The following is a 24,641-nucleotide window of genomic DNA, read 5'->3' as shown; positions in this document are numbered from 1 at the left end:
TCCCCACATTCCACAGGTGCTGACCTCAGAAACCTCTCAGCACCAGGCTGGGCTTCTCAGACTTCAGAGTAAAACATCCAGGTCAGATGATACCCAGGCAGTATGATGAACTTCTTCTCATCAGCCTCATCACACCAACCCTAAAAGAAAAAGTGATGCTGGGAAGGTGGGTGCACTTACCCATCTCAAACCCACCCGATTTCCTCCTCCATACCAGGAGTCTCAGACACCAAACTTCACCTGCAGAGAAAACAAACTTCCTTCTCTTCTTCTTTGAGCTGTGGTCTAGAACCTGCTTCCAGTCTGCTTTTTCCAGAATATTAACTGTGTCCAAACAAGTTAAAATAAGTGGTGAAAGTCACACTTGCTGCAACAGCTTTTAGTGTAGTCACTTTGCTCAATCAAATAAGACCCGATTAATCTAAAAGAGGTCAAAGAAACACAACCCCTCCTTCAAGTACCCCTGTTCATTTCTACTATCACTGCAAGGATCATTGAAACAGCAAGTCAAGCAGAACCAAATAATTAATCAAGGTTTTATATAAGGTTTCAATTTTTATTTTTAAAATGGCTGAGCTGACCTGGCACATTAAACAAACCCAGCAGTACAGTACAGGAATTATGCCAAGGCAGCATGGGGAGAAGTACATTACCCAGCAGATTTTTAAACTGCAACAGCTTCTGTATTTCCAGGTGGGACACGACACAAAGACATCTACCAACAGCAGAGAGCTGCAGTCAGAAGTCAGTAGGTGCAGAGCAAAAAGCCTTCTTTACAAACACGAGGCCGAAGTTGGGTGGCTCCTGACATGATCCCAAAGCAGAGCTGATCTCAAAAAGACAAGACACTGAAGCTGCAAGGCAGGAGGGAACAAGCTACTTGTCAACCACAGAAGCCGGTGTTAAATTTGTTTCTGCTGTTTCACACATTCAGGAAATCTGGCCTCTCTCTTCAGTTCCCTGGCACATCAAGGCCATCTCCTCCATTCTAGCTCCACTTTTCCTTTTCAGCTGAATTTTGTCATTTTTTGTGAACCTCCTGGATTAGCTCCAGCTCTTAAGCACAAGCTGTGACTCAGAGCCATATTGCTGCTCCACTCTCCACTTTCAGCACCTTTTCCCTTCTCAGGCTCCTTTCTGCTCTCCTCCTTCAGAGATGCTGCTGCCTTGAGAGTAACAGGCTGCTGTGGCACTCTCTGAATTTCCTCAGCAAATGTGTAATTGGAGTTTTAACCTTTGCTTCATCCCACCCTTTGGACCAACTCTGTCTCGTTCCCACCACTCACTGTATGCTCCATTCTGGCAGCAAGTTTCTGTCCAGCTCCCATCTGCATTGCAGTTTTGTTGCTGTTGGCCATTCCCTGTCAAAGCTGGCAGCTGCTTCTCTAAGGTCCCACCTTTGCCACAGTGAGTTGTCTTTAGCAACAAACTATGAGATCCTACAGCATTCTTTATACATATGCTCCATCCACTTGGGCTTATGACCCCAAAATATATTTACAGGCTCTCTATTACAGCTGAAATAAGAAGCCATTAAAAAGTCTTACTGTGTTATGGGGGAAAGACGAGCAGATAATCAGTTCACCTTTAGCAATTTTAACACTGAAGATGTTGTCATTCACCAGACAAATGGACTATGCTCTTAATTAGGAGTAGGCTTCAAACAAGCATTATTCTTAGAAACTGGTCAGAACCAATTTTGCTGTCAGCCAAAAAGGGTAGGTTTGTTCTAAGAAAGCAAGCACCTACTGTAGACCATTGCAATCCTTTCTTGCACAGTACTTTGCTGCAAACGTGCCCTACTTACACCGACCTGCAGCGTTTTGAGACAGATGGATCAGGATGCTAACAGACATCTCAGCTAAGCACAGACTTTTATACAGCTCACAATCCCGACCAGGCAACATTCTCAGCACTTTTTCAAAACCAACCCCCTGAAAAGGGGCATCAAGTTGGCAACAAAACTCCAGCTGCTTTGCAAAACAGTGGTGTCGATGTGGTGTCTACCCACCAAACCTCTCCTCAAGCCTTTGCCAGATTGTTTAAGTCAAGTAAGTGTCTCCCTGGAAACCTCCTTTCTCAAGGAGCCTCCTTTGCTGGAGAAATCCCTGCGCCCCTTTTGTTAAAAGAGGAAGGCAGTTTGGTAGGAGCATAATGCCTGCCTAGAGAAGTGCCTGTAGCAACAAATCGGTCAGATTTATGCTCCTTAAAAACACATCCATCCAATGAAGACATTTCAGGGATGGCTAAAGGTGTGCTACTGCTGCTGCAACCAGCTAGTTCTGCTGCGCCCTCCACCCCTGTCCTGGCTCCTCCCTCTCAGCCTCACAGAATATCCTGAGTTAGAAGGGATCCACAAGGATCACGGAGTCCAACTCCTGGCCCTGAGCAGGACAACTCCAAGAATCACACCATGTGCCTGAGAGTGTTGTGCAAATAACCCGCCCTCTTCCCATGTGGTCTCCATACCCCTCTCACACACAAACTCTTGGACACAAGTCAAATTGTTCATTTAAAAAACCTTTTAAAAGCCCTAATAGCTAAAGTAATACAAAGAATCAATGCCCATTCTTGAAACATAGGAAAAGTCTTATTGAAGATACCAACTGATACTCAAATAAGACAAGTCTCTGTGATTAAGAAAAGAAGATGAGTTTTATCCTTTCCCTCCACCAAGACTGTAGGATATTAAATTATTTCTGGTATAAGATTGCTTGAAATCCCCCAAAAAGGAAATCAGCTTTCTGGAAGGACAGTCAAAACAACTGAATATTTCATGTTTTAATATGGAAGAGAGAACTTTAATATTAGCAGGCAAATTAATAATTAAGAGCTGTGATTAAAAATGGTTTCAACTCTAGAATAAGAGAAAGTTGGGGGGAAAAAAGGCACCAAGAAGCTGTCAAGTTTTAGTCACTTTCAAGTAACAGTAGGGACAAGATATTCTCCAAAAATAAGCCCTGGAGATTAAATTTTAAGTCAGAAAGTCACTATTTAAGAGCCCTCTCTAGACAGGAGTGTGCCGCAGATAGGAAGGGCTCTTCAAAAGCTAGCAGAGGTGCTGGTGCTGGGCAACTCACACGTGAAAGGAGAGGGGAGGAAAGGATGCATTTCAGAACAACTAGAACAAAATAAACCCATTCTCTTAAGATTAGGCTAATTACAATTTTTTTAAAAAAAGATTTAAAATATATTTTCTGAGAGCCTAAAACCACGATGTGTCTGGTAACTAGAAACTAGGTCCAGGCACACTGTAGCAATCGCCTCTTTTTCCCACTCACCCAACATGAGTGGGCACAAAACAGCCTGGGACAAGGTGACACACAAGCATGGGCACAGTCTTGCAGCTTTTCCCAGCAGAAAGAAAGACCTTTGGCAACACCCCTCTCCAGCAGCCAACAGAAACCAGGCATCACTGAGTCCATGTGAAGGCGATGAGACAGAAGCACATTTTAAGACGAGGGATAAATAGTCACTGCTCATCCCTTTTCATTATGCAATAGGAGATCCAGAAGAGCAACTTAAAACACATAAAAATAACCTTTTCTATCTTTTCTTGGGGAAGATTAGCAGAAATCTTGCTGGAGGAAAATAAGCTCCCGTGCATACTCACAGATAGGGCACATCCGCATTAAGGTTTTCATCTCAATGAGATGCAGAGAAGGGAGTGGGGAAGGGAATCAAAGAGAAGTCAGAGACATTAAACACATTGTGGATCAAACTGAACCCTGTGCTGCCTGAAAAATAGTCAATTGCCAAATCTGCCAGTCAAATGAGATTTTAGATCAAGAGAGATCTAGCCACTAATTCTATTCCTCCCACATATGCCATCCTGAGTCTTCCAGAGGGAATACGAAGTCCTTTTCAAAGGGAATTATTCAAGCATAGTGGCCTTCCATTCCACAATCTCCATCTAAGCAGATGAGCTCATCAATAGATGATATCCCTTTCCAGGTTGGCAGCTCTGCTGTTTTGCCCAAGGAATTCATCCTTGGATACAAGCTTTGCGAGAGGAAACTTAACAATACTGGAGATGAAATACACACACACAAAGGGAGAGAGGCTGCAAATTGGGAGAATGGACTTCACCCCTCAGCCTTCTGTCAAACAGTGACAGCCCTGGAGCACAAAGGATAGAAGAAGGCCCCTCAGAAGGAAAAGAACTTACACAGTACCTACACCCAGTAAAGCTAGTGTAATAGCTGGCATGGACTGGGGGGGGGGGGGCAAATCAGAAAAATCAAATTTGGTGGGGCCAAATCAGAAAAATATATTTAATTAAAGCCCAGGTCCAGGGAGGAAAGGGCTGAGCCAGCAGCAGGTCTCAGCACAAAGTAATGAATTTCTGTCCACCAGAATGATGAGAGATTACTCCAGAATAGGTTTAAACTCACCCCATATGTGACCAAAGCAGTACAGAAAAGCAGCTCCCACAGTTACAATACACATTTTTTGTATGGTTTTCACTATGTGTAAAGTGGCCCTTGGGAGCCACTTGCTATTGCAGGACTGCAGAAGAAGAGGTAAAAAACAAGGTTAAATTACTTCATCCAACACATCCAAGTACCTGGTGACCATACGAGCAGTGACGGACTTGTCTGGTGACAGTGAATTCTCCAGTTCTCCTCTAGCCCCAAGTTAAGAAACGCAGCAGTCACTTTATTAAAAAATGAGTATACAGTTTAACATCAGCCCAGTGTTTACAACCAGTCCCTCTTCTAGTAGTTCCAGATTTCCTGTTGTTTGTTACAGACTATTGGCAACCCAAGGAATCAGTAGCATAAAGAAACCATAATTTCAAAAAATTTGTCCCCACATCTCCAGCAAAAGCAGCATCCATCATCAGTTTGTTTTCCATTGGACTTGCTCTAAGAAACAAGAGTTTTCAACGTATTTTGCGGGCAAATCTTGTCTTTACAATAGTAACTGCTCTGTTTGTTAATCACACAGGGCAGCATCTCTAAAAAGCCTCACAGCACTGATAAAACAACCCTAAAAGAGTTCTCTGTCATTTTTTTTCCTGTGATTTATTTCCTAGAACAACAAAATTTATTTGAGATTTGTTCAACTAGTAGAGTTGCCACTAAAGGGGGAAGGGGGAGTAGGGGGCAGTTCACACCATTTGGCAAAGAGATCATCCATGAATTGAGTTCTTCAATGGCTGCAGGAAGCACACAGAGGCTTTGTCCACGCTTCCTCGAAGCATCCAGCAGTGCTGCAGGAGGGGTGCACTTTCACCCCCTCGTTCCCCTCTCAGCTGACAGCTGTTCACAGTGCTGCTGCCTGCTTCCTTCCTTCCTCGAGTCATCCAAAGCACAGAGCAGCCTCCATGGTGTAACAGCAGCTTGGCAGAAGCAGGCAAAGTGCAGCCAGCAAAAGATTTAATTTAATAAGATAAACATGGTGTAAGGCTCCACATGATTTTTAAAAATAAACACCATAAGAAATATGAAAACAAACTGGCTTCACTACGTGTAGGTCAGGTTCAGATGCTCTCAGAAAGATCTTCTCACCCATACAAAATGTTCTTCCCCTCTTGTCCCCATCACGAGGATGGAGGGACAGTTCACCATGTCCTGTTGTGTGCCCTTCCACGTACAGTGAACGATGCCTCTGCCACCCTCCAGAGCAAGTCAAAGTTTTATCAACATCCCTGTGAAGGAGCAGAAGGGGAGAAGGGCAAGTAATTCAGTCTCTGAAATGAACATCTAAAAGTCTTGACATGATGACTGTGTTGACTTCACCACTTTAATGGTTGTTCTTGGCTGCCTCTTTAGCTGCAATAATCAGAGGAGTGAGACTGGATAGAGGCTTTGCAATTTTCAAGAACTGGTGCTAGGACAAAACAAAAGGAAAAATTGTTAGATTTTTCAGAATATGCCCCAGAAGTGGCTATTCCAAGCCTTTTCACCTAAACCCATATGAAATCTAAGAACTTACTCTAGTCTTTGAATACATCAATCCAGAAGCTTAGGATTCTATGACAAAATTTTGGGGATTGCCTGAAGTGATGAAGAGATTTGCACCCAACACATGCTAAATTATCCAATGTTTGCATATGTTCAAGATTGAGCAAAACTCAGCAAATTCCCCTGGGGAATTATAAAGCTGCAAAATCGATAGTGAAATCCAGTGTGAAAGAAGGTGTACTAAAATCAACCCATGGGTTTCAGACACAAGGGATAGGGCTACATGCAGGAATCACCTCTCATTTCTCTGTTCCCTGTTGCCACAGGTCTGGAGAAAGCATTGCCTTGGCCTTCTACCAGATATCAGAAATTTGTGAAGCAGCTGAAATTTGGGAGAGCAGCACAGAGCTTGCAACACAGCACCATTCAGTCTCCTATATAGGTGCTCTTATTTAAACAAAACAATATTGATTATCAAAACAGCTCTCAGATGAGAGTAAAGGGCAAGTCCACAAGCTGTTCTGAAAACAAAAAGCAACAATAATCCACAAGACTTCTGAGCATCAGAAGGGATCAATCATCCAAGGCAACATGCTTCACAGATGGAAAAAAATAAAAAGTAAAAATTCAGAGGCCACAAGGTAGTTAATAACAGGCTGAAGTGTTACAGTCAGAATGTTCTCCTGCTCCGAGGAACAGAACATAACTTCTTTCTGATATTTTAGGACTGAAAATTCCAGAAGAAAAAATGATATTTCAGTTACTACCATATTGTCAGACATTTATGCTTCATTATAGTTACAGAAGGCAGCAACACATCCAAGTCTGAGCCACTACACAAATTAGTGATGAGAAAGGAAAACAAAATGGAAACTGTCTAATTCTTAAAGTCTGAGTGCTCCTGATCACAGACCTATTTTATAAAGACTTACATATTTTACCCTCATGGCAAATTTGAGAGAAAGAATGCACAAAACACTCTTCTCATCCATGTTGATAAAAATCCTGGCAGCTTGGTCCTCAACTTTCACTGTGAGTTCAGACTAAGACACCAGGTTTTCAGTGAAGTATCTGATTATAGGGTGGTGAGGCACTGGCACAGGATGCACAAAGAAGCTGTGGATATCCCATCCCTGGAACTGTTCAAGACCAGGTGGGATGGGGCTTTGAGCAGCCTGGTCTAGTGGGAGGTATCCCTGCCCATGGCCGGGGAAGTGGAACCAGAGGATCTTTAAGGTTCCTTCCAATCCAAGCCATTCTATAATTAAGATATCTCACAAGCTTTGTTCCATCATCTCTCTAAGGAGTAATATCAGGCAAAATGTGGTAGAAGTGAACCGCTCCAGTTAACTGAAGCCATGAACACTTCAAAGAGCTTAGTGATCCCTCCTGCCAAAAGCAGACAGCCAAAATACCTGATGGCTAGAAGCCTTCCTGCTGTCCAAATTGGAACAAGCGTGACAAGACAACACACACAGATGTCATGGCCAGCCACATGAAGAAACCACGGGAATAGGGGGGTTCAGCATCTGGCAGGCCTGGGACACAGCTATGGTTTGAGTCTGGACACAGAACACGCTGCACAGCTGCTGCCAGTAGCCAGTACTGGAAAGGGAGCAGTCTGTTATCACTTTATTATAGATTTTTCTTTGTGGGCTGTGGTTTTCAGTTGCCTTTTTCCCCTGAGAGGCTACCTTACCTTTGTGCTTTCAGCTGATGCAGTATTTAAGACCTCAAACAAGATCGCACCCCTAAGCCTGGCCTCATTCAGGATTGTGTGATTATATTGTTCCAGTCTTGTTCCCCATCACATACCTGTAGCAGCTCTTTTGCAGAGCCTCTCTTTTCCACGTCCATTTCCAGACAGCGATTTAAGAAGTCTCGGAATATGGGTGAAAGCTTTTCTGGATTCTGCAGTTCTGGAGTCCCATTAGTAGCAATGAGATACAGGGCCTGAGACAAAAACAAGCACCCAGGAAAAAGGAGGTTATGAAGATTAGATTCCATCTCTGGATTAGAGACACCCATTTCTCCTCTCCCTCCCCACAGTTCAATAGGGAGGAAAAAACCCCACCTTATCAGGGTCACTAATCAATGCCAACATTTCAGCAAACAGAATAGCTGCCAGCCCTATTTTTTTGTGGATGAGATCCAATCCTTTATTGTTTTACCCTTGTAATCTGGGTTGAGATCCTGCAGCCCTCTCAAGAGATTACAAGGACAAAACTAACATTCCAGACCTTGTTTATACAAGGAAGTTAACTGGCACAACTCTATCACTACTCCTGTAATGACTATATCCTCATGGGAAGGTAACCCTGACTAAATAGATTTTTTTCTGTTGTACTCTGCCTGAGTGCACAAGGCCTAAAACATCAACACTATAAAGATGCAGCTGGCTCCTCACAAAGGATGCCCAGCAGACCCTTGGGCATCTTTCCTGCAGGAAAAAAGCAGTTTTGCTACTGCTTGGGGATAAAGCAGTCACATACATCCTCCTCTGAGAATCAAGAGACTCAAAATTCATCCATTTCAGGATTTCATGTGAGAAACTTCCTGGATTAATTTTCAAAAGAAACAGAAATCTGTCAGAGACTTGCTAATATACAGGCTTTTTGAGCACATCACTCAACACGTCCCATGGGAGCAGTCTGGTAGCCTGGGAATTGGCATAAATTGAGTTAAATGAAGCCAAAGTATTGTTACTTTAACTCAGCACCGTTTTATTCCTTATAGTCTTCTTGGCTGCTACACTTCTGTCCCAGAAATCCCCTCCAATGCAAGAGATGGGAAAAAAATTAAACAGAATTTTTCTAGATCCCTCCAACCCATGTAACTGGGGAAAAAGCCATAAACCTGGCTTATATTAAGAGCAGTGATGTCCCTACATGCTGACAGCATATCTCCTTTTGTTAATAATTAAACAAAGGAAAGACATCAGGAGGCTTAAGCCCTGTCTAAAGGCTTATTACACTTTGAATTTTACTTGGAGCATGCAAGGAGGAAAAATTTGCCTGTAGGAAAAAGCTCCTATTAGAATAGAACTCAATGGAATCACAGAAACATAGAATGCTTTGCGTTGAAAGGGACATTAAAGATCACCTAGTTCCAATACCCCTGCCATGGGCAGGGAACCTTCCACTACACCAGGCTGCTCACAGGAGAATTCTTTCATTCCCAGGGTAGAAAGTTTCGAGACATGACTGCATTGTTGCCTTAAGGTAGAACTTCTGCCTCTATTAGCATCCCAGAAAGTGGGAAATTATGAGTGTGCATGATCTAACTCATAGAAGAACCCACACCTCTGCTACCCAGAGCAAACCATGGCTTTTTAGTAAGACTATCTCAGTTTTCTCACTATGACATGTAAGGAGGCCATAGGATCATTTGAGTTAGACACGGCTGGAGGTGATGAAACCACACCAGGGGATTCACATGAGCTCAGCTCCACCAGCAGCTTAGTGAAGACCTGAGGAGAAAAGCACTCTCTTACTCTCAGAGGGTTCTCATTGAGGTAGGGGGGCTCTCCTTCGATCATCTCGATGGCCATGATCCCCAAAGACCAGATATCCACCTTGGGCCCGTAAGCTTTCCGCGTCACCACTTCCGGGGCCATCCAGTACGGCGTGCCCACCATGGTGCTGCGCTTGCTCTGCTCAGGAGTGATCTGGGCACAGAAGCCAAAGTCAGCTGCAAAATTAAAATAGGGTGGAGGGAAGAGACATAGGAATCAGCAAGTTTCTCCAAAAACAACCCTTACAGACACCAGAGCTACAGTACACTTCACCCTGCTGCACTGTTAGGTGTGCTGCTGCTGCCGTGACAGGAGGAGTGGTTTTGTGGCTAACACAGAAGATGATGTTTAGAGCTAAGTTTTTAAATCGGGCTCTCTGAGGCCATGAAGATTCTAGAGCTGCTGATTTGTCTGTGTGAAAGATGGGGATCAGGAAATAACCACACGCAGAAGTTAAGACACTCACCTGTGTTGCAGCATTACACAGATGTTACACACAATGTAATATATGGTCTAAAGACCCTTGTGGGTATGTGAAAACAGGAATTAATGCAAGTCTGATCTAGATACACCCCCCAGACCACACGCTGCACTCTCTGGTGATATTTTCAATCCAAGGGTATTACTTCCCCTGTAGACATATCATCCCTCAAGCTGCATTTATTTTATAGAGCAAAGAGTGTTCAGAATAAATTTAAAGTACCTAAATTTATATTGATTATTTTCTTTGAACAGAGAGAAATATGGAGGGCCTTCATACAAAGACTGCTGCACCCTATGTTTTATTTGTATTTGGCTCACCAAAAGAAAACGATATCTGTTCTTGTGAGCCCAGCAGAATCAACACAGCAAGATGCACTGCCCATCCTGACCCCCTATGGCATCACAGGTCTAATTTTAGGGAGAATTATGAAAATTAAACTGATTCCAAGCTGAGTTTTCATCAAGGGTAAATAGCAGGAAAGGACATATGGCTCATAAACAGGGCAAATTTCCAGCAGAGCCAACAAGCAGCTCAGATCCAGAAGGTTACTGCATCATATCCACAGGGATTTCTCTAACTTTAAACTACAGCCTGGCACCAGCACACTGTGCTTAAAGAAGCTACTCCATAAGAATAGAGCACTTTGGCCCCCGTCAGTTATTAATTGCTAATGCTCCTGAGACCTGGCTCTATCAAAGTTCAGCTTTAGTTTAAAAAGCAAATTATGAGCAAAAAACCCCACCTTACTCAGCATATCTGCACTCTGTGAATTTTGAGTCATATCTGCCATTGCTGCCAACAAAAATAGATTTATTTATGCCTATTGGGTGCTAGCCAACAGAACTGAGAGGAAGAAAAAGGGAGCACCATTCTGTTAAAGCTATAGGTGGAAGATGATAATTCACTGGTTTCCAGGGTTATCTCTGCATGGGCAATGACAGCTACCTTAGCACCCGACAGGCAGAACAGTCTCAAGATTTTCATTACTAGCAATACCACAAGGAGGAAATAACATTTAGGCTCCAGTCTGGGTTGGCATCAATTAAATGATTTCTAGTTACACAGTTTTCAATTCTCCCTCCACTTCCCCTGCCCCTTGAGTACCTGCAGTATTTTCCAGACTGAAGAGGTTGTTCATAAATAAAGACTTCTAGCTTTACACCTTCCAACCCAGCTTTCTGGACTGGAGTGGCATTAAAATACTGTTATTTTAGTTCACATAAACAGATGGCCCAAAGCTAAGTGAAGCCCAAGCCTCACTTCAAGTCTGGTATCAGTTCACAAGGATTTGTGTTTGCCAATCTCCATTAAAACAAATGCCACCGAAATATCTACAGTAGCATTTCTACAGCCTGTTCGTCCATGACAGTATCAAGCACCTCAAACACCCATCTCCCCAAAATGCCTGGCCCAGAGCAGATAACTGGCACAGGTTGATAAATCATCAGCAGTAATGTTCCCTGCATACTTAGTTTGACAGAGCCATCCATTCCCAGCAGGATGTTGTCACTCTTGATGTCCCTGTGAATAACTTGGTTTGAATGGAGAAATTCCAGGGCTTGGAGACACTGAAAAAGAATTGAGATATTCTTACTGTGCATGAAATGATTCACCAGTCACAATTAGCCAACTGAAGGACTCAAACAGACTGTGCATTTTTGGTAGTAAGTGTTACGACCTTTCATATATTCAGTATGTGCAGGGCCACAGAGAGATGTCACATTGTGATCATCAGGTCCTGGGAGGACAGGTTAGTCCCAAAAGACTTGAAGAACACACAAAACCAAGAGGATCCCATCCCCATTTCCCACTCTAGTTCCTGCCCCTGGGGTGAAACATGAGGCTTGCATTAGCATTGTATGCTGCATCCTCAGAGGTGAAATCCACCCTCTAAAAGAATGACTGCCACATTACAGAAGCTGGAAGCATTTCCATGGAGTCAGTGAGAGGTTGTGGGAAGTTCATGTTCCATGCCCAGCCAGAGCTCCCTCCGAGTGCTGCCTCACCTCCCGGCACACGGCGGCAATTTGTCCCTCATCCATGCAGGTCTCCGTCACAACGTCGGTCAGGGAACCTCCTGCCAAGTACTCCATCACCACCCAGAGCTCTTCTCCTACAAGGTAACTGAAGAGCCCAGATTTTAAAATCAGAATGCACAGGGTTGTAAAGCTCTCTTACAAGTGAAATAAAAACAAGAGCTGCTTTTAACAGTATTGGGGAACCATGTGCTCCTGGTACTTTCTGTGCATGGGAGCATCCGATCACAACTTGAATGACCAAAGAGAAGGGTGAGTGCAGAATGATGAGGAGAGATGTAGTGGGAGAGCTGGCTACAAGTTTCTTGTCCATAAAAGCAAGGCTGAGTATGGCTGCCACGGAAAGGATGCAGATCTGACTTTACCACTGCTCCTGCTGCTGGGAGAGAAGGCAAAGAGCTCCTACTCAAGGATGGGGTCCAAGCATGCAACCCAGATATCTGGCACACAGCAATGGCTTCTGAGGGCTCTTGCACTGGAAGAGGTGGCTGGGGGCTGTTTCATTACTCCTGGCATCCTGCTGTCCTAAGCAACTGACTTCTTTGCCTCAGCCCAGGGACAGTTCTGGGTGACACAAAAGATGCTTACCCACAACAAATCATGAAAGAGCACTTCTTTTTTAAGCATCCTGCATTTGAAAATCACCTCAAACTTTTCCATGTTATCAAACCAGCCTGTGATTTGGTCTGAAAATTTCAGAACCATTCATGAAGGCAAAAGAGTACATTTTATTGGAAAAAAAACAGCAGTTCTAAAGACTTAAAATAGAAAAGGAAACCCCCAAAAGGCAGGTCTTTTCTAAAAAAGGAAGATGGGGAGGAGACAGCTGAGATGAGAGAGGCTTTTCTCAAGTCACTTGGGATATTCCTCTCTGCTGAGTGTGTGTGTACCCATGTTTAAAAGTGGAAGACAGGAGATGAAGACCTCAGCAATAACTCATTAAAAACAAACAAAGAAGAATTAAAAAAAAAACCAACCAAACAAAACAAAAACCAAAAAAGGAAAACAAAAAACCAAACCCAAAAAAACCACCAACTATTTCTGCCCCTTTTTGGGCCCATCAACACAAACTTCCATGACAAATAAATACATCAGGATGACACATTCCTGAAGAAAGGAATCATCAGTATGAAAACCCACCTTTTCAGCCTATCCTCTCATTTTTCAAGTGAGTGGACAGATGAGTCAAAAGTGAGAGTGCAGAGAATCTAATTAAAAGCTTCATCTGGCATTAGAGTTCATCAAGGACACATTTGCTTTGCTATAAAACACTGATCCTACTGAGGAATGGATTTGGCAGGAACCAAATACAAAAGCTGGGATAGGTACTAGGGAACAACTAGGTAGAAAGCAACAGTAAAGGAGAAAGAAGCCATTAAGCTTGGCATGGAAAGTAGACAGAGATGAGTGAGACAGCACAGGAGTGAGCAAGATGTGGTATTTACACCCAAAGGACACACTGACAACACTAAGCTGATGAAAAAAAATCCCCCTAACTAGTAATAATGGCCTGAGCTACACCTGGATGACAGTAGTGTTATAGTTATGGACAGCTTTCAATTCCAGAGACAAAGTGGGTGTCTTGGCTTGCTGATGCTGAGGACTGTGTAGGGAGGTGCCATCTGCAGATTCTTCCAGGATACAAAGCCCAAGGGCACAGGGTTGTGCTCCTGCAGCAGAAGGGTCTCAAACTCCACCATGAAGCTGATGCACTGGCATTTTTCCTTCCCAGCATTACAGACCCCAGCAATGGCAGTACCACCTGCAGAGCAGCTCCTCTGAGTGAGAGAGGAGCAGCAAGACTGCTTTCAGAAGCATTCTTGCTAACTCTGTGGGTCATTTACCTGCTGTTGGGCTCTGAAAGCCCAACTCCATCCACACTCTTCCTTCCTTCCCCTATGCCACAGCTACTTCTTCACTTCTGCCAAATCAGGCTCTCTGCAGATTTTATCAGCACCCTCTCAACACATCACCCACCATGGACATCACAAGGTTTCCCTTTACTGCCAGTAGCACTCTCTGCAGCTCAAATGCACTTGACTGTAAGAATGAGGGCAGAATGGGCTCTTTGCATGACAATCTCAGGTTCCACATGCTGGGAGCAAGCTGGTATCTCTCTGCAGCCAAAACAGACGGAGCGAGCCAAGAACCACACTGTGAAACCAAAGCTGAGCCATGAGCAGACACAATCACGTGCCAAGATCCTGGCAACTCAATAATTGATAGATTTGACATAACACACAGGGAGGGGAACTTAACAGTGGCTCTCTGCCAGCTGCCACCAAAGGAATGTCATTCCAGGGTGGTACTGTCTCAGGGATCTTTCCACTCTCCTGCCAGTCTTAGTTACTGAGCTGCCCACTGCAGGCATGACTCAAACCCACTCTCTCAGCAGTTCTAGAGACACCACCAGGAAGCCCATACACCTACACGCTGCTGTGATGTGACATCAGGCACAGCACGGTGTCACATATTGTCACCCACAGTCACCTTCCAGAACAAGCTGGCTGTAAGAAAAACCTGATGAAAATCTGTGAGGAAATCTACAGCTTTCTCTTCATCCATCTGCAAGAGCAGGTAACGTCTGATCCCATAAGGTGTTCCTCAGCCTCCACTTAGATACCTTAGGAAGCTGTACACCAAGCCCTCTCCATCACAAATACACATTCTTTACTGATGAAATTGATGGAATTTGGAGTTGCCCAAAAGTGCAAGTTCATTTATTACAGAATTTTGCACGAGTAACCTGCCTCCAACATGCAAACATGAATGTAGCTTGGAAAGAAACCAGTGTATTCTTGTAACATGACTGTCTCACATCTTCAGCTTTATTCACTGACCATCCATCCTTACTACAGTTTGGGGTTGGGGTAAACAAGGCTACCACTTATTTGGGGGTTTATTAAGTTAAGGAACTGTTCAGAACAAACCTAAAGGGCAGGAGTTTGCTTTGCCAAGCATTGGGCATCTGATGCCTGTGTTTAGATGGCTGAGTTTAGAAGCAGGGCTCTGAGGGCCTCTTTCTGGCACCTCCAGCAGGTAACTCAGCACAAGTGGCTGTTTGTCCGTACAGAAGACTGATGTCACTGTCTTCAGAGCCAGATGCTTCTAAATCCAGCTCCTAAGTACAGCTGAATTAGGCCACGTCACTATCCTAAATATCACAGCACACCTTTGTGCAACACTGGCCACTACAGCTGCAGCAGAAAAGCTGCTTAACCACAAGCAAGTAGGCCAGGCAATTAACAGAGGACAAAGCACAGGAAACCCTTGCATAAGGGCAGGAGCTGAGAGAGCTGGTTTATGGCAATAACTACCTTGCAGCTCCCATTAGGGACTCAGAAGGGCAGACACTGTAACAAAACCACAAAGCAGAAACCAGGCCCCACAGTGATCAGCACATCCTTTCTCCACCTCCTTCAGCAGGAGGCAGAAGCCAGCAAGTGGCATCCAAATATCAGCTTAATTCAGCACTTGGGAAGAACAAGCACATTTAGGCTGGGCAAGAGGGACACAGCTCCCCAGCAACAGAATCCTGCAGTTGCAGAGCTGAAGTGGCATAATAGGCACAAGGACCCCCATGTTCATTCCAGTTGCTGTTCTGTCCATGTGCAGCACTCAAACAAAAGCTAATCTCTCTGAAAAAGATTAGTGAAAGTGGAGGAGAAAAGGAGCAACTTTTGTTGCTGAAAGTTTGAACAAGACAGCAGGACATGGAGCTATGCTGCAGCTGGGATGCGCTGGCTAGACAAGGGAAGTGAACGTACACAGCAATGCTCTCTAATGGAAAGAGTCTGTCTGTCAAACAGTTTTGTCAAAACAAAGCCTCTAATGAGCCAGAGGAAAATAACAGTTCTAGCCCAGCTGCAATTCTTAACCACTTGTTTCATTTTACACTGGTAACATTCTTCTCCTCTCTCTAGGAAGAGGGTGTGTGCCCAGCATCAGATCCCTGCACACACACTTCTGTCAGAAAAATTTCAGGAGCAGACTTTCTGTCTCCTCAACAAAGTTGCTCTTTACAGCTGTGTATGGGACACAGCACCACAAAAATTCAGCAAATCAACTGCTGCAGTTTGTAAGTACCACCTCTTTTGGCTAAGACATTAAAAGTCTGCAAAAGAAACCTATTAAAGAAACAGCTGATTAGATCCTGATATACATGCAGAGCAAAAAAAGTGTGCAAATCCTCCCTCAAATTTCCAGAGATTCTAGGTCACATCCCTTTGTTGTATCTTCCAAAAAACCCAAGCTGCTGAGATTAAAGTCTGCAGCCCACCTTATCTAAGCAGTCTTTACCCTTACAAGAAGGCAAACCTGTGGTTCATCAGAAATGCTACATTCACACGCTGAGTGCAGCAGACTAAAAATCTTGCTGCAGCTCAAATGGAGCTAGCTAGATTTGAACAAGTGAGTGACACAGGCTTGACACAAGGTAGCACTGTGATGTTGATGGTGAATTCAAGCCACCATTAAACGCTTTTGCTTGCTGGGCTTTCAGCATCATGGAATGATAGAATGCTTTGGGTTCAAAGGGACCTTAAAGGCCACCTAGTTCCAAACCCGGAACCATGGGCAGGGACACATTCCATGGCACCAGGCTGCTCAGAGCCCTATCCAACCTGGCCTTGAACACTGCCAGGGAAACTACATCTTCTCTGGGCAGCCTGTGCCAGTGCCTCACCACCCTCACAGGGAAGAATTTCTTCATTATACCTAACTTAAATCTACCCTCTTTTGTATGAAAACTGTTCCCTATTGTTCTATCACTATCTGCCTTGAAAGTGAAAAGTTTCTCTTTTGAAAGTCACTCTCCCTCTTCTAAAATATCCCCTAAAGTACTGCAAAGCTGTGCTGAGGTCTCCTCAGACTTCAGGTTATGTGTCACATGCCATTCACTCTCACTGCTGTCATACTACTGTGCACAAACCTCAGTGGACAGTCACAGGGACAGCACTGCATCTAACCCTGCAAGCAGCCTGCTCCTCTGGCAGCAGAACACCACCATTGCTCAGTGGAGAAGAAAAGAAGAAGAAAGCAAATAGAAATTATACATTTCAAACTGTTTCTACTTCTCCTTTAGTAACAGGAAGGAAATAAGCAGCAAGTTTGTTGTGTCAAATTTAGCAAAGGAAAGAGATGAAAAATGGAGTCTTGACAGGACCTTAGTTGCCAGCATCTCTGAAGAGAGCCTAGACATCCCATTAACACTGATTCAGATATCTGTTTCTTCTCATTCTGGAGAGACTGCCAGGTCACCCACACTCCCACAATGCTTTAAACAGTGTAAGGTTGTCCTACACTTGCATTAAGGTGAGCCAGGAACCCTTAAGACACTGACAAGAAAGTGTTTTCCAGTGTCCCTTTGTGAGCCCTGCAAATACTGACATACCTGTCCAAGTAGTTGACAATGTTGGAGTTTTTGTTTTCCCTCATCACAAGGATCTCATTAATAATCAGTTCTTTTTTGGGCTGCTGCTGCAAATTCATCTGTTTGATTGCAACCTGCAGTGAAAAGAGATCAAGTAAAGCATTATTGCAGGAGTCCCCAGAAACCTGCCAGTACCAGTCAATTTAGCCCCAGATCCACATGAGGGAGGAAAAACACCTTTGGATCATGAGGTCACTGTTTCATCATCAGCTACTCAATTACCATTCCATAACTCTGCAGGTTCCTGCAGCCAGTCCATTTCCACATATGATGGATGATACTTAATGAAAAAAAGAACAAAGGGAATTGCCGTTTTCATACTGGACCTTAGTGTCACAACTGGATAGCCATCTCCATCTACAGTTTCTTGGTAACAAAGAAGAGATCTCCTTGTTCTGGCATGGACTGATATGTCAAAACCTTTTTGTTTCTGAAAGGATTATTATATATTTTATTTTTAGCTGTATGTTTCTGAAATTTTTTTGGTATTTTTCCCTGCAACCATGCAAATTGCAGCTTCTACAAATCTAAAGTAGGGTGGGAAAATAACACAATCATGTTTGGGTACTTCAAGGTAGTAACTCTATTTCTTTTGTCACAACAAGACTGGGGGAGAGAAGCACCAATGTTCAGATAAAAGGCTAAAAATAAATGAATTGGGAGTCAGCTTTATGTCCAGTCATGGCTGAAGGGCAACAGGGATGGATTTGTCAGCTGCAACCCTTTGGTTTAGTAACTTTCTTCCTGTTTTAGGATGCCTGCTCTGCATGTATGTATGCAAAGAGCAGGAAGGAAGAGTTACAACATATTTGTAACTCTTGTATTCAAGTTTCCAAACTACCAGTACTTTGTGAGAGCACCTGGCCCTCAGAGGCTCTTTCAAATCAGTAAACCTGCTCAGCACAGCTGGAGGCAGAGATAACTCATAGAGGTTACAACTCAACTGCCTTTGGTACGATATTTAGGCAAAGGAAATGAAGTGAAACTACAAAACTGCTTTACAAAACTGCTACATGCAGAGAAAGAGGCCTGGGTGAATGGACTGGAGCCAGCAACTACAGTAACTCACGAAAGCAAGGATTTTAAAAGCAAGGATTAAAAAAGAACAAGTCACAGAGTGCCAATATAGATGGATACAATTAGCATTTTGATAGTATAGCAGGGAAGACTATAGAAAATTCCCGACACATGAGAAGGCAAGAGCAGACAGACGTGCTGCTTTTCCACAGTACTCATGTGGGCTGTACTTTAAGAAGACAAAACCAAAAACCCCAGGCTGCTCTTCGTACAAGACCAGAGAGAAGAATGAAAGATGAAGAAGAAAGGGAAGGCATTTTATGCAGATAAAGAAATTCCCAGTGTTTCCCTGCACTGAGCTCCTGAGTTCAGTGCACTTCACAGAAAGGAGCAAGCAACAGCATTATAAAGTTCAGTGATCCCAAATGCAGACTTAAAAATTCAGGGCCCAAACACACTAGTGTAATGGGAATGATTTAAAAGTCTGTTGTAATACAAGAGTTCAAATTTTCACAATGGAGTCGCCCAAGGGGTCCAGAAAGAAAGCAGAAAATTATCAAAGAACTTCCGCCTCTCATAAAATTTCTCATTGCTTCAAAATAAATGTAAGAACTCTTCCTTAAAGGCTGCAATTAAAGTGTATTAATTCTTCAGGAACTGAAAAAGGAAGGGAAAGAATTTCAGCAAAAAGCCCAGTCATGAAATTTACTGGTGAATAACTCTTACATTGTACAAATGCAAAGTAGACACACATTGTTGCAGACTTCCATAAATATATCTGGAATAACACAAACTTTCATCTTTTAAAAAATCCTCCATCTAGAAATAAAGGTTTCCACAGTTGCTGCATATCCATCACTACTAGTTTATGATGCAGGCAATATAAGTATGGCACTTTTTAATATTTGTGAGGGGAAAAAAAAGAAAAGACAGGCATTCCTTGTCTCACAATTCAAGGACAGAGAGTAAAGTGGGCAAAGGGTGTCTGCAAGTTAAGTCTGTTCTATGCAACTTAAGTCCTATAAGTGTAGGAAGCAAAGGAGCAGAGGGCAAATAAAAGAGCTTGTATGGAGACAGGCAGCAATCTTGGGGGAGAAGAGAGAAACTTTTACCGAGGAACTGCCCAGTCCAAACATTTGCTTCTAGCCTTTGCAGTCACAGAAAGAATCTTTATAAATATGAAATGATTCAGTAATCAAAACTTGTGAAGTCATTTTTTCCAGTTCTCTGCTCAGACCACTCAACCATGTCTCATTAGTAAGTAAATAAAGACCTCATTAAAAATAAGATGTCATGAATCCCTGAAAGACAGTCTTTATTTTGTAGCATCAACTTGAACTTTTGGGACACAATCCAAAATCCACTGCTGTAGTACTCTGGCAGCACTTACCTCCTGTCCTGTAGCTACATCTATTGCTGTGTAAACTGTACCTGAGGCTCTAAACAAAACAGAGAAAAGAAAAAGAAATTATTTGTTAGTGTCTCAAAGTAAAAGTGAGAGCTTACCACATGTTCCTTCCCACTTGTCTCTCTGAAGTGCTCTCAATCCCATTCCTTTACATGCAATAATTCCAGTGGTAAACATCATCTGAAATATTTCTGAGACAAGACTGTTGTTGAGGCAGAAGCCAGAAGATTTATGGGAAGAAAAGTTCCTAATAAGGAACACTATGGTCATCCAAACCCTTGCTGCTAAACCAGCAAACTGTAGGACTGTGAGTTTATTCCATTTCAAATGGCATGACCACACTAACCTGGCTTGCACAATGCCCAACATAACAGAACAACAGGATCAGCTGAAGTAAACAAATGGGGCATTATAGTGAAGAAAACAGGAGTTTGAGCCTCAGCACAGGGATCTGACTGCAGATCTGTGTTTTGCCTCAGTACAGTCTCTCCTACAACCTCTACTTTCCCCTACCTCACTTAGAGGGGCACAGCACATGCCTTGGGAAGAGCTGATTCAGAAGCAAATCTGTACACTGAAGATGGTCTTGCAGTTCTTTCCCTGCTTGTAGCTGTATTTACCAACCTGATCATCTAATGGCATAATTTCTTATATTACAACACAATTCCACAAAAATTCCAGTCCCTGTGACCTTGCCAGGAACAGGAGAAGATTTGGGGGAATGTAGAACCCAGGAAAACAACCAGAAACAAAAACAAAAAGAAGAAAACAAATAAACAACCAAACAAAAGAAACTTGCCAAAGTATCCCCAACAGCCTTTCCAGCAAGCTAACTTAGCCTGGTTTCAGTGAATTCTCCTTAGCATAAGGAAGTGAAAGGTTTAGGACAGAGAAGAAGCATATACTGACCCCTGTCCAATCTTCTCAAAATTCGTGTACTTCTTTTTTGGATCGCCCACACTCACGATACTTCCTATAAAAAACAAAAAAAGAGGATTTTTTCAAGGCCTTTTTTCATACAGCTACAAGAGCTAACTGTAAGAACAGCTCCATTGACCACAGTAGGCTCTGTCTCATGAGCCACTCATCAGAAATCCAGAGGCACATGGACACCAAGGAAGTCCTCAGTTATTTACACACATCCCAGCTGCAGCATTCCCCTGTATCAGGAACTTCCCTCCAGAAATGATGGGACACACACATTAAGAACACTTAACCTTCACTGGCAGTCATTACTAGGTGCAGGATGGGGATAGACAGGCCTGACACATGGAAAAACAGTAATTTGTTGGAAACCTGCTACTTACACTCCCAGCTTTAACACCCTGGATGACCTAAGATGTCCCTGCACTGCAATGTCTCTGAATTTGGAGGCTGGGTTCTCAATCATCATGAAGTCTGTTATAAAACTAGTCAAAGATTTCCCTACAGCATGACAATTTGTAGCAGCAAAAAAAGGATTTATGATGTCTTTGTACCAGCACAACCACAACCATTTACTGACCCAGTGACTGGGCTGCAAGGCTCAGGAGAGAAGGTAGTGAGAGACAAACCTCCAGAGCCAAACCTCCCCTGCCTGTCCTGGGCAATGCTGAGCTGCTCTTCCAGGAGCCTGACAGGCAGCACAGGTTTCAGCAGTAGTAACCAGCATCCCTCTGCTTTTGGAGACCAACCTGAGACCACCTCAGCTCATTCTCCCAAAACCAAAAGTCTCCCACTGCCTTCCTCAAAGGGAAAAGCACTTTGCCTGGTGTTCCACAGCACAGGGCTGCAAGTGGCTGCAACCTTAAACTGATTTTGATAACTCCCCTACAGCGGGCAGGAATGACACCTTTTTTAGGGTGAAGGAACCAGAGCCAGCAATTTCTAGAGCTCAGCTGGGAGCCAATCTCCTCTCTAACAGCATCAGGGTGGCTAAAAGGATCAAGGGATGCAGAGCAGCACCCGAGCTGGTGCTTGCAAGTCCCCGAAGCTGCCAACATACGGTGCTGCTCTCCCAGGGTCTGCGGCTGAGCCCAAACAGATCAATACTGGCAAAGAAACTGCTCGTGGCCATTAAGCCAAGAAATCCAGTAGCAAGCAGAGCAAGAGCAGGCTATTTTCAGGCACCACTGGAGAGCAGCCAAACCCACAGGGTTTAGGACAGACAGAGGTAGAAGTAGGGAATATCACTCGTGTTTGGAGAGGAGGGCAGGAAGAGAAATCTGGCTTTACAAAACCCACTCTGCAATTACAGAAGCAATGCTGTCTGCCCTGAGGACTGGTATTTCTGGACAAATATTCAGAAATTTTCCCTCAAAGCCTAATACAGGCTACAAGCTCAGACTGCAAATGTTTCCCCAAGGCAAGGACTGGACAAAATGCTGTGGTGACAAGTGGCAGTTGCCAGTTTTGCCCAGGTTAATGCTGTATTTCCTACCTTCCAAAGAGTGAGGTGAGAATTCATTAATGTTTGCATCAATGCTGTGTTTCTGCTGAGAGATAGGGATTAAGCAGCTTTCTTTTAACCTTTGCAAGCATTTAGCACATCTTTTGTATGTGTAAATATATTTTTGCTTTATGGTTTTAATCATTTTAGTTACATGTCAAAGTAAAATGTCCAAAGGCTGCTTGTCTGCACAAGTACAGCTCCATTGCCCTCAGTGGAAAGACATTTTTACTTAGATTAAGACTAAAGATTAAAACTTCATAACATTTTTCTGACTAGCCCACACATAGAAGCTGACACCTGGAGCAAGCAAGGTGTCAGAAGGTACATCTGCTTCCCAACACTCTCAAAAGTAGCACTTGCACTTCTCTGCATGACTGAAGTGGGTGTATTTTTATTAGAATAGCACTTTTTTTTCCTGCCACAGTTGCTGCTCGCCTTGCCTGGTCACAAAAATGTCTTGAATCCTTAATGATACAAAAATCCTGCTAATTGAGTTAGTGAAGCTGATGTTTTGAAACAATGGGTGTGAGTTTTCCAACAGCAAGCAGTTCCAATTAATAAACTATCAAGTCAATTTAGGCTTTATTTAGAGAAATTAGTTACTCAAATACCATTTTAACATTTTAATTTTTTTTAAAGTTGTATCCTCAGATTAAGTCTTCATCTAACTACTAGACTCTTACTCCTAAAATACTGACAAATATACCCTGACACCAAAGAGGCCAGCTTTATCATAGAGGTGCTAACACAATTTAAGTCAACTGACAAGCAAGGCATGGATGTAATTAATACAGGATTAGTAGTTCAAAGAATTAGAAATGCTCTACTCTAACAAAGCCTGGCCCAGGCTGAGGATAGCAATCAATTGCATCAAAGAGCTGGTTCAGCTGTTGGATATACCACAGCATAACCCAAAACCACCAGACAGCAGAGGAGCACTTGCGCTGAAGGTAGGAACTGTTAAAGACATGAGGACACATCTGAGAGACTTGATGAATTTTTCTCAGAAAAAACCCACCAATTTGGCTACCCACAAAATGTTAAAGCACTTAAAAATAACCAAGCCACTTTACACCATGATACTGTGGAAGGCAAAGTTGGGGATGCATTAATTTTCTCTCCATCTTTTAGACACCTTATGTCTAACATTGCAATATAATCATTCATGCTTCAGAGCTGCAGAATAAGATGTGGAACGATCTCAGACTTCTAGTTAAATAGATGTTATTTATTCAGGGCTTGTTTTGCAGAGCTTGAGGATCTGCAGCTCCCTGGGGACTTCAGCCAGTATCACAGGGGCTCAGCCTAAATTCAAGCTCACCCCTTACATCTTCCCCCAGTTTTGTGTTGTGACTGTGGGCCCATGTCTTTGCTAAGGGATCGCAAAACGGGGAAATGTTTCAGCTTATTGACATTCTGAGAAACCAACACAGCAGGACCTGGAATTCAAATGTTTTAGAGAACAACAACATACTTAATTTCTCCAGTATCTCTTCATCTGACATTTTTGGCTTTTTCTTCTGCTTCTCCGTGTTCCTGACCAGCATGTCAGGTGCTGTTGTGCTGTTTTCCGAGGGAGAAGAAATAGGAGAGGTGGCCACATCTCTGGTAGGCGGAGGAAGAGGGTCTATCACAGAGCGGGTGTATATCTAATTTTGTTGGGAAAAACACACAAGTCAGGTGAAGATTTAAACACTTCTATTCATCCTGTTACTGTTGTTGTCAGGGATGCATTTCTATAGCTGCTTTGTTAGCAGCTAGCATCACTAATCAAGGACTCGTGCCCCCACAACCGGGCAGGTGACAACACTAAGGTACTCTGCTGGAAGGAATGGTTCCCACTGCCTCCCTCCTGCTCCCAAGAACGGCTCAGCATCAAGCCATGCAGAGGGACAAAGAGCCACAGTCAAGGCCTGACTGTGATTGCAGCAGTGCAGGCTGAACAAAGAATTTCTGCTCACAGATTTGGTGTGTTCAGGTCGTGGAGCTACCACAGGGGGTGGAGCTGCATCGTCTTCATCGTCCTCATCTTCAGACACTGAGGGCACTGCAGGGGTCTCGGAGACAGCCTTCACATTCTACATGGAGTTGCACAAATAGCAAAAATCAAAACCCAATCACACATTATAAACGAAATCACAAACATTGGATTAAACTCCTAACAGAGACTGCACTGAAGCAAGTGCAGAAAAACAATAATCAGAACGGGCTGGTGAGTTACAGTGTGTGAAAAATTCAAAACCTCAGGTTCCTGGGTCTTCATGGGAAATGGATGTGCAGTCCAACACTGCCTGACACAACTGTTCAGACAGAGGTCCTCATCTGCCCGAGTGACAGCAATCCTCTTCCCAAGGACCTGAGGAGACCTGGGCTCTCTCACTGCTTTCCCAACACCCACACAGCTGACCAGC

General features: G+C 43.5%; 1 protein-coding gene across 9 annotated transcripts in view; it reads right to left on the bottom strand.

Annotated features, from left to right (window-relative positions):
• Positions 1 to 535: 535 nt before the first annotated feature.
• Positions 536 to 24,641, bottom strand: part of PAK1 (p21 (RAC1) activated kinase 1) — a 77,006-nt gene continuing 52,900 nt past the window's right edge. For all 9 annotated transcript variants that reach the window (XM_030946745.1, XM_030946685.1, XM_030946676.1 and 6 more), the window contains 10 exons: positions 24,192 to 24,308; positions 23,705 to 23,879; positions 20,709 to 20,772; positions 19,782 to 19,830; positions 17,336 to 17,448; positions 11,914 to 12,031; positions 11,376 to 11,475; positions 9,403 to 9,599; positions 7,725 to 7,862; positions 536 to 5,835 (listed from right to left, as the gene is read on the bottom strand). In XM_030946745.1, the coding sequence (XP_030802605.1) occupies positions 5,749 to 5,835; positions 7,725 to 7,862; positions 9,403 to 9,599; positions 11,376 to 11,475; positions 11,914 to 12,031; positions 17,336 to 17,448; positions 19,782 to 19,830; positions 20,709 to 20,772; positions 23,705 to 23,879; positions 24,192 to 24,308 (1,158 nt within the window). In that variant the 3' untranslated portion in view covers positions 536 to 5,748. The remainder of the gene's footprint in view (positions 5,836 to 7,724; positions 7,863 to 9,402; positions 9,600 to 11,375; positions 11,476 to 11,913; positions 12,032 to 17,335; positions 17,449 to 19,781; positions 19,831 to 20,708; positions 20,773 to 23,704; positions 23,880 to 24,191; positions 24,309 to 24,641) is intronic.

This window comes from Camarhynchus parvulus, chromosome 1 (genome assembly GCF_901933205.1).
Source record: "Camarhynchus parvulus chromosome 1, STF_HiC, whole genome shotgun sequence".
NCBI lineage: Eukaryota > Metazoa > Chordata > Aves > Passeriformes > Thraupidae > Camarhynchus > Camarhynchus parvulus.
Note: the sequence above shows the minus strand (reverse complement) of the source record. Positions and strands in the feature narration are given on the sequence as shown.